The 10,375-nt window shown below is 51.4% G+C and overlaps 1 protein-coding gene across 1 annotated transcript; it reads left to right on the forward strand.

Moving 5' to 3' along the window:
- Nucleotides 1-939: 939 nt before the first annotated feature.
- Nucleotides 940-10,101, forward strand: Slc22a6 (solute carrier family 22 member 6). Its single transcript, XM_075974972.1, has 10 exons — nucleotides 940-1,595; nucleotides 1,924-2,027; nucleotides 2,211-2,365; nucleotides 3,954-4,122; nucleotides 4,565-4,688; nucleotides 4,768-4,883; nucleotides 5,847-6,061; nucleotides 6,197-6,305; nucleotides 8,117-8,320; nucleotides 9,817-10,101. The coding sequence occupies exons 1-10, from the start codon at nucleotides 1,227-1,229 to the stop codon at nucleotides 9,905-9,907; spliced, it is 1,656 nt and encodes a 551-aa protein (XP_075831087.1). The 5' UTR covers nucleotides 940-1,226; the 3' UTR covers nucleotides 9,908-10,101.
- The last annotated feature ends 274 nt before the right edge of the window (nucleotides 10,102-10,375 follow it).

The raw sequence follows: 10,375 nt of genomic DNA on the forward strand, positions 1-10,375 counted from the left end.
TGAATTTAAGGTAGGGCAGTAGTGGTACATGGCTTTAATCCCAGCACTCAGGAAGCAGAGGCAGGTGGATCTCTGGGAGTCCAAGGCCAGTTTGATCTACAGAGCAAGTTCCACGACAGCCACAGCTACACAGAGAAACCCTGTCTTAAAAAAAAATTAAGGTAAACAGTGCGGTAGTATAGATTTGAAATCCCAGCACTAGGAAAGTGCATCCAGGAGGAATCATTCATGGCCAGCCTTGGCTATGTATTGACCTGGAGGCCACCGGAGCTACATAGGACCCTGTCTTTAAAAACGAATAAAAAAGAATAACGAAGAAAATGAAAACTGAGACCCCAGAAGAGTGATCTCCCATACGTCTGATTTTGCCCTCGGTCCGCAACCTCTGACCACTGCTGCTTCTTCCAGTTGTGCAAAGCTGTGGTCCTGCAAGACGTGAGCTGTCCTTGGAAGACCAAAGGCCAGTGTTACTCAATTTAGCAAATAAGAATTTAAGATTCTCAGTCAGAGCTGAATTTCAAATCAACACATAATTCTGGATATAAACATTGCCTATGCAATATTAGGGTTATACTTTTAAAACATTGATCATCAATCTGAACTTCAGTTTTAATGGGACTTGTCATATTGTCTCTGGTATTATTGCTGAAGATAGACTATGGTGTCCTCAGAAATCCATCAGGAGGCGGTCACATTTCCCAGAGACAAGATTCCTCAATAGAGGGAAGACAGAAGGTGCCACCTTGTGCCCCTTCTGCATCCAGGTGCCCAGATGGCTGCCCCAGTGAATCCACTCTCCGTCTCAACATTCCCCTTCTGCCCTTTCTACCCTGTTGGAGAGATTCCACTGACACACGGAATACTCACAGGGTTAATCCTCCTGACACCAAGTCACTCTTTAACTCATTGTCTTCAGGCCAAAGATTAAAAGCTGCCTGCACAAGAGTCAGGGCTCCAGCAGACCCTGAAAGCTGAGCTGTCCAGACCCCCGAAGTGAAGAAAAGAGGCGAGGGCAAGGGAGGGCCAGAACCAGGGGAGAGAGAAAGGAGGGGCGGTCCACCAGCCCGCTGTCCCACCACAGAGCCGGCTCACGTCCAGCTCCAGGAGCCACTCAGCTGCGAAGGCAGCAACAGCCCCGCTCCTCAGGCAAAGGGCAGCAGGCGTACAGACAGAAGTCCTCGGACTGGAGGTCTCCAGTCCCGGACCACTCAGCCTGGCCCAGCCCCATGGCCTTTAATGACCTCCTGAAGCAGGTGGGGGGCGTCGGACGCTTCCAGCTGATCCAGGTCACCCTGGTGGTTGCTCCCCTACTGCTGATGGCTTCCCACAACACCTTGCAGAACTTCACTGCTGCCATCCCCACTCACCACTGCCGCCCACCTGCCAATGCCAACCTCAGCAAAGATGGAGGTCTGGAGGCCTGGCTGCCCCTGGACAAGCAAGGACGACCCCAGTCTTGCCTCCGTTTCACTTCCCCACAGTGGGGGCTGCCCTTTCACAATGGCACAGAGACCAATGGCACCGGAGTCACAGAGCCCTGCATTGATGGCTGGGTCTATGACAACAGCACCTACCCTTCAACCATCGTAACCGAGGTAAGGATTTGGGGCTCCCTCCCCATGCAACACCACTTCACTTCTCAGACAGACAGACAGTCCGACATACACAGGCACACACACATACACACAAACAGTCAAGTTCCCCAGGGGCCAAGATCTGAAGAAGATAAAAGCATTAAGAGGAGGATGGTATTTGTAGAGGGTGGATGTGGAAGCTGCTGAGTGTTTTAAGTGTTCTTAGCTGCCGAGAACTGTAAAACAAACAGCAGAGGAAAGCGTGACTGAAGGGTGGCGTGGGCTACAGAAGACCTTCCTAGAGGAGGCTGAGGGCCTTCCCTGCATCTGGCCTCTTCTCTGTCCACAGTGGAACCTCGTGTGCTCTCACCGGGCCTTCCGCCAGCTGGCCCAGTCCCTGTACATGGTGGGAGTGCTGCTGGGAGCCATGATGTTTGGCTACCTGGCAGACAGGTCAGTCCTGGGTAAGCCAAGGAGCTGGGTTAAGCTGGGATTGGGGAGCCCTGACTGGATTCAAGGCAGGGGTGGCTGATTAGGTCCTCAGAAGACTGCGGCCTAGGTAGCTACTCCTCTCTGTGGCTCCACCTGGCTCCTGGCAGTCCTCAGACCCCTGACACAGGTTTCCCTCCCCCACAGGCTGGGCCGTCGGAAGGTGCTGATCTTGAACTACCTACAGACAGCTGTGTCAGGAACCTGTGCAGCCTATGCCCCCAACTATACCGTCTACTGTATTTTCCGGCTCCTCTCGGGCATGTCTTTGGCTAGCATTGCAATCAACTGCATGACACTAAGTGAGGACTGCTCACCTATCTAGGTCCCCACTCACCACCCCATCCTCCCAGTCTCCTCCCCCAGGCCTCCCCTCCTGAGGCCTCCTGCTTTCAACCCAAAACCCCCCTTAGATCTGCATTTTCAATCAACACCACCCTGCCTTCCTCAGCTCACACCATAGTCATATTGCAGACTTGTGGTCAGAGCGACCAAGACAAACCAGGTACAGGAGACCTTAGGAGTAGTGAAGTGTATCCAAAGGAAATCCAAAGTCTAGTGAGACAGGCCAGGCATGGCGGCATGTACCCACAATCCCAGGGCACAGGAGGCAGAGGTGGGATGACCGTTCCAAGTATGAAGCCAGATGGGTTTATATAATGAGTTCCAAGCCAGTCTGAGCTAAATAGCAAAGAGGGTGGGGTTGGCAAGATGTCTCAGTGGGTAAATACATTTTCCACCAAATCTAGTGACCTGAGTTGATTCCCGGGACCAACATGGTTGAAGAAGAGAACCGATTGTTGCAAGTTAGTTGTCCTCTAACTTCCACACACCTGCCGTGGCATAAGCACAGAGAAGGAAAAGAAGAAGGGAGGAGAGAGAGAGGGAGGGAGAGAATAAATAAATGAATAAATGTAATTGTTTTAAAGGAAATATCCTGTCTAGAGATACCAAAGGCACTGAGAGCCAAGAAGTCAGATCTCACTCCTTTCTTGTTGGTATTGTTTATTTGTTTTGTTATGATACAGAGTCTTATAATGTAGCCTCCAATTCATGATACTCAGCTTCTCCCTCCCAAGTGCTGGAATTACAGGCATACACCACCATACCCAGATCTCTCTCAGTTTTTAAAATAAATATAGAATATCATAATTATTTTAATATTATGGCTAGTCTAATGTTTCTAAACAAGGATACTTAGTGACTGAGTTCATGGACCATCAGTGTGCCTCCTCTAGAAGATCACACACACACACACACACACACACACACACACACACACATATTCCCCAGATAATGAATCTGAGACTGGGGAGAAGAAAAGAAATTTACCTGAAGTCATCTCTCAAGTCCAGAAAGAAAGAAATCCAGGGATTCACAATTTTCTAGACAAAAGGAATCAACAACAGCTGAGATGGAGCTGAGACATGCCATAATAAATAAATAATAAATAATGCTTAAGGGCATCCCAGCAGCAGGAGCAGGAGCCCACCGGGAACCCAGTGGCTTTTGAGACCTTAACAGAGTAGTGGTGGCCGCCCTGCCTGGACTGATCCTCTAGGATGGAAGAAGTGATCTGACCACGGAGGCTGAATCTAGCCTAAGACTGAGGGAAAGGGAAGTGGTTTCTGCTGAGAACAGGCTGAACAGTCAGAGTAACTCTACAGGAAAAGGGGATGTAGTCAGGCCCTGGGGGCAGAGCCAAAAGCATGGAGAAGTCAGTTCCTGGGGACCCTACTGTCATGGAATGTCTCCCCTCTCCCTACCCTGGCACCTAACCTCAGACATCTACAGAGTTTTGGGGAAGAACACTCTGGGAGGGGGCAGGAGTGAAGTCTCTTTCCACCAGGCAGCTCAGTTACTTGCGCCCCTACTCTAACCCCTTTCCAGATGTGGAGTGGATGCCCATCCACACCCGTGCCTGTGTGGGCACCGTGATTGGCTACATCTACAGCGTGGGCCAGTTCATTCTGGCTGGCGTCGCCTATGCTGTGCCCCACTGGCGCCACCTGCAGCTTCTGGTCTCTGTGCCTTATTTCGTTGCCTTCATCTACTCCTGGTATGTGGGACCTAGGGTGGGAAGCAATGGCCCAGAACCCTACAGGGCTACAAGGGGCAGGCCATCTCTCAGAGCTGGGCACAAACCTCCCCAGAAACTTCATCCAAGACAGAAAGCTGACCCAATCCAGTGCTTCTGTTGAACAGACTGAAACCAAGGCTGTGGGGAGTCGATTTTGTCCTGAAGGAGGGAAGCAGTTTTCTGGTATCCCACAGTCTGACCTGCCTGTTAACACTCCCCTTCCCTACCCAGCACCCAAGAGCTAAGTTCTGGGTTGGGGGTGAGTGATTATCAAACTGGCCACTGCTTGGTGATCCTTAAAGGGGCCTTGGCAAGGGCCCTGGTTCCCAAAACATAAATAAAACTCATTACACGCCTCTAACCCAGAAGACTGAAACCAAGAGCATGCCAACATCCACCCTCTCTCCATCCCCACCCTCAGGTTCTTCATTGAGTCAGCCCGCTGGTACTCCTCCTCAGGAAGGCTGGACCTCACCCTCCGAGCCCTGCAGAGAGTGGCCCGGATCAATGGGAAACAGGAAGAGGGGGCTAAATTGAATATAGAGGTAAGACACCTTTGTCCCTAGATGCTGCCTGAGCTCCCCTAGGAGGAGCTCAGGCCCTGAATCATGCCTGTCTCATCAGGTGCTCCGGACCAGCCTACAGAAGGAACTGACCCTAGGCAAAGGCCAAGCCTCCGCCATGGAGCTGCTGCGTTGCCCCGACCTCCGCCGCCTCTTCCTCTGCCTCTCCATGCTGTGGTAGGCTCAGCCAGAAACACTGATAGGCAAGCAGGCTGATCAAAGGACAAAGAGCAGGCTGGGAGAGGGTGTGAATGCAACGGGTAGAAAAGGCAGATAAGGGGGAGGTAGAGTCAGCAGATCTGCTAGGAGGAGATGTGAGAGCCCTAAAGATACCAGAGTCCTCAGGCTCAACCAGTTCCCATGCTCAAACTGACCTCGCAGCCTCTCTCACCAGTCCTGTCCCTGTAGAAACCACTTCACTAGGACCAATGGGCTCCAGAGCCCCCAGATTTGTATTGTGAGGACAGACTGGTGTGCTTTGAAAGCTCTCAGCGATTTTACTGCTCTAGTGGTGCCTGGGGAAAATGAGCACAGGCAAAGGGGACCCACACTTATCCCCCAAAACACACTTAGACCAAAGATGATATAAGACCAAATCTTCCTTTCTTGGGCAGTGTTCCCAGTATCTCTCTCATATGCATCACCATGGCAATCCATGACAGTTAAGTGGGGTGTGGTCAGAAGAACAATCTTGCCAAAGAATTTTTCACTGGCAGTTTGTGGGTTTATTCTCTGTACTGTTCTATCCCCAAACCTAATCTTTGTAAACCCCTAAAACTTTATCTCAGAAATACAGATAAGTCCCAGAAAATTCCAGTCATTACCAGCACCTTGACGTGGCTTACATAGTAACCTCTGCCCTACAGATAAGATAAAGTCTGAAAGTGTATAAGCATTACTTAGCAACTAAATGAAAGTTCCCCTGTTTCCTGGGGTGTCTAATTAGCACAGGATTGGAGGACCGCCCCAATACTTCAGGTGTGCAATGTGAGCCTGCAGTGGTTAAGTGTCTGAAGAAGCAATAGTCAAAGCAGATCCTAGGTACCAAAGCAAGATACCCCAAGTAACACTGAATTTATGAAAAAGTACACTTGTGTAAGCCTGTCTAACCAACTGCACATCCCTCTCCCTCCTCACCAGGTTTGCCACTAGCTTTGCCTATTACGGGCTGGTCATGGACCTGCAAGGCTTTGGGGTTAGCATATACCTAATCCAGGTGATCTTCGGTGCGGTGGACCTGCCAGCCAAGTTCGTGTGCTTCCTCATCATCAATTCCCTGGGTCGCCGACCTGCACAGCTGGCCTCCCTGCTGCTGGCAGGCATCTGTATCCTGGTGAATGGGATAATACCGAAGGGTGAGCACCTACCAGCATCTTCGCTCTCAGTCCCACCCACCATGCTCCTTCAGATATAACCCAGCTTCTCAGAAGAAGCCAATACCTCCAACCTCAATCCCTATGCTTCCTTTCTCCTGATTGCTTTCTCTCTAGACCAGACGATCGTACGCACCTCCCTGGCTGTGTTAGGGAAGGGCTGCCTGGCTTCCTCTTTCAACTGCATCTTCCTCTACACTGGAGAGCTGTACCCCACAGTGATCCGGTGAGTGGGAGCCCAGGGCATGGAGCGGGGGGTTCTTAGGGAAAGACAGTCTCCTGCACACACTAAAGTCAGAACCCTTGAGCATAGTCCAGTACACAAAACCTTTCCCCACTCCCCCAAAAGAAGCATTAATCAGGGCAGGACATATAGGAACTTCTCAGCTGCACATGTCAGGGTCTGGCTGACAGAGATGTGACTGTCCAGCCCTCACCTAACCTTAGGAGTCACCAGCTAGAACAGGGTAGAGAGCCACATCTCAGAAGCAATGAACTGAAGACTCCAGAACACAAGTTACAAGCTGTGGTCACATTTAAACTCCATCTGAAACCAACCAGTACATCTGAAACCAAAGACACAAACATGCATTCGACTTCCCACAAGAACCACTCCTGACAATATGCCAGTCGTATTAATAAACTCAGCACCCCTTTATAGCGAGATGGGAAAGGCACTAAGAAATAAAATAATATGTCTACTTTAAGAATTGAATGCAAGCGAGGAGGTAGTGGCACACACCCTTAATCCCAGCACTCAGGAGGCAGAAGTAGGTGAATCTATGTGAGTTTGAGGCCAGCCTGGTCTATGGAGCGAGTTCCAGTACAGGTTGCAAAGCTACACAAAGAAACCCTATCTTGAACAAAAATAAGAAAGAAAGAAAGAAAGAAAGAAAGAAAGAAAGAAAGAAAGAAAGAAAGAAGAAAAGAATTGAATGCAAACGTCACATGAAATCAAAGACCCGAGAGTGCTGTGAGGAGAACCCTGAGGCATCTTGGATGCTATCCCTTGCCTTTGTGGGTTTCCAGGCCAAGTGTGTACAGTGTACCAAGCACTCAGATAAAGCATGTACTGTGTACCAAGCACTTTCTTAATTTCACAAATACTAACTCACTATTTCTCAGAGCAGACCAAGGTAGGTCCTGTCACTCGCCTTCCACAAGTGTAAAACAAAGACACACCGAAGTTAGGTCACTTCTGCAGGATCCACAGCTGGCGGTGAAACCTGTACTCAACCCTCCTTGGTTGCCACCTAAGTCAAAGCTTTCCTTGGTTAGCTGGACTTATTTATTTTTATTTCATGTATGAATGTACATGCCTAGTGCCACAGGGCCCAGAAGAAGAAGACATCAGATCCCCTGGCAATAAGTTCCATATGGGTATTGAGAACTGAACTTGGTCTTCTGTAAGAGCAGCCAGTGCTCTTAGCCACTGAGCCATCTCTCATAGAGAATGAATGGTCTTAACATACAAGCAATGTGTAGCTTCCAGACCCTTCCCCTGGGGATTCTAACAAATAGGTCTCTGTGAGATGAAGACAAATATAACTCATAAGGTAGGCAGGTGTGCTGGGTAAGGGGTGAGGTCCTGAGTTCCATCCCTAGCACAGCCAGAAAGAGAAAAAGAAATGAAAAACTTTCCAGATGATGGTAGCCCAAGAATCACTAGTCTTACCCAATGATCTCCTGTGACTGCTGGAAACTGGAGCCCAGAGATGTAAAGAGACTGGCTAAAGGTCACACAGCAGCTTAAGGACAGAGGCAGAACTCACTTTCAAATTCCCCAAATCTGATGATAGCCCTTCTCAATTTCCCTTTTTGTTTAAAAGTCATCACAATGGCCTTGGGATGCAGGTCAGTAGTAAAGGGTCATCCTGGCTTTGATATCCAACACAACCAAGAGCAAAACACAAAAATGTAGAATCGTTTGCTAATCAAGTAGGAAAAAGGAGACCCAGGGCTGTCAGAACTGCCCTGCTCCAAATGTCACCATGGTACCCACACCGGAGCTCTAATCAACACCCCACCTGACCACAGGCAGACAGGCCTGGGCATGGGCAGCACCATGGCCCGGGTGGGCAGCATCGTGAGCCCGCTGGTGAGCATGACTGCCGAGATCTACCCCTCCTTGCCTCTCTTCATCTTCGGCGCTGTCCCGGTGGCTGCCAGTGCTGTCATTGTCCTCCTGCCAGAGACCTTGGGCCAGCCACTGCCAGATACAGTGCAGGACCTAAAGAGCAGGTGAGCACACCCCCAGAAGAACAGGTAAGCACACCCCAGAAGAACAGGTGAGCACACCCCCAGAAGAGCAGGTGAGCACACCCCCAGAAGATCAGGTGAGCACACCCCCAGAAGAACAGGTGAGCACACCCCAGAAGAGCAGGTGAGCACATCCCCAGAAGAACAGGTGAGCACATCCCCAGAAGAGCAGGTGAGCACTCTCCCGGAAGAGCAGGTGAGCACACCCCCAGAAGAGCAGGTGAGCACACCCCCAGAAGAACAGGTGAGCACACCCCAGAAGAGCAGGTGAGCACATCCCCAGAAGAACAGGTGAGCACATCCCCAGAAGAGCAGGTGAGCACTCTCCCGGAAGAGCAGGTGAGCACACCCCCAGAAGAGCAGGTGAGCACACCCCCAGAAGAGCAGGTGAGCACACCCCCAGAAGAGCAGGTGAGCACATCCCCAGAAGAGCAGGTGAGCACTCTCCCGGAAGAGCAGGTGAGCACACCCCCAGAAGAACAGGTGAACACACCCCCAGAAGAGCAGGTGAGCACATCCCCAGAAGAGCAAGTGAGCACACCCCCGGAAGAGCAGGTGAGCACATCCCCAGAAGAGCAGGTGAGCACTCTCCCGGAAGAGCAGGTGAGCACATCCCCAGAAGAGCAGGTGAGCACTCTCCCGGAAGAGCAGGTGAGCACACCCCCAGAAGAGCAGGTGAGCACACCCCCAGAAGAGCAGGTGAGCACACCCCCGGAAGAGCAGGTGAGCACATCCCCAGAAGAGCAGGTGAGCACTCTCCCGGAAGAGCAGGTGAGCACACCCCCGGAAGAGCAGGTGAGCACATCCCCAGAAGAGCAAGTGAGCACTCTCCCGGAAGAGCAGGTGAGCACACCCCCAGAAGAGCAGGTGAGCACACCCCCAGAAGAGCAGGTGAGCACTCTCCCGGAAGAGCAGGTGAGCACATCCCCAGAAGAGCAGGTGAGCACACCCCCAGAAGAGCAGGTGAGCACACCCCCAGAAGAGCAGGTGAGCACATCCCCAGAAGAGCAGGTGAGCACACCCCCAGAAGAGGAGGTGAGCACATCCCCAGAAGAGCAGGTGAGCACATCCCCAGAAGAGCAGGTGAGCACACCCTCAGAAGAACAGGTGAGCACACCCCCAGAAGAACAGGTGAGCACACCCCCAGAAGAGCAGGTGAGCACACCCACAGAAGAGCAGGTGAGCACATCCCCAGAAGAGCAGGTGAGCACTCTCCCGGAGAGGATCAGTGACTCACTCCAGGCCACCTGCCCAGGCTGGAGCAGCACTGAGGCTCAAACCCTCATAGAGTTTTGTCCCTTTGTCCCTGGGTTCAGGATTGTCCCATAATCCTTCTTGGGGCTCTCAGTTCCAGGAAGGAACAGTTGCCATTTAGGGTCAGATAGCAGGTGACTAGTCACAGACTGAGGGGAAAGCCCGCACCATCTCAGACCTGGACAGGAGGCCGCAAACCCAGATGTCTGCTTTCCTCCCTGCAGGAGCAAAGGAAAGCAAAGACAACTGCAGCAGGAGCAGCAGAAGCAAATGATCCCACTCCAGGCCGCAACACAAGAGAAGAACGGACTCTGAGGACGGAAGGGGCCCCACACAGCACCAAAGGGAGTGGGGCTCTACAGGTCCTGCCACCTTCCTGAAGAGGGGCAGTGAGTGAAGGGACCAGACCATCCAAGTATGGAGGCTGCCGGACAGAGAAATGCCTCCCAAGGGTCACTTCAGTAGACCCCACGAGGAACAATAATTAAAAGTCCTGACTGTGTGCAGTTTCTAAGGTGGAATGTGTTCTCCATCGGCAATCTTCTGGCTTGGTGTTCACATGGTCTGTCCCTCCCCCAGCTCCAAGGCCCTCCATCTCCAGGACATGGCACAGAACCCCAGACCATTAAAAGACTTTTCTTCTACTTTGGTCCCCCTCTCTTCTTCTCTGCCTCCACCTCTCCTATCCACACATTCCTGTTTTAGTTAAATGCCTTATGCCCCCTCTGCTCCCCAGAAATCAGAACGCAGTGAGAAACTGAAATGAAAGCAGCCAATCAGAGG

Source organism: Microtus pennsylvanicus, chromosome 5 (assembly GCF_037038515.1).
Source record: "Microtus pennsylvanicus isolate mMicPen1 chromosome 5, mMicPen1.hap1, whole genome shotgun sequence".
NCBI lineage: Eukaryota > Metazoa > Chordata > Mammalia > Rodentia > Cricetidae > Microtus > Microtus pennsylvanicus.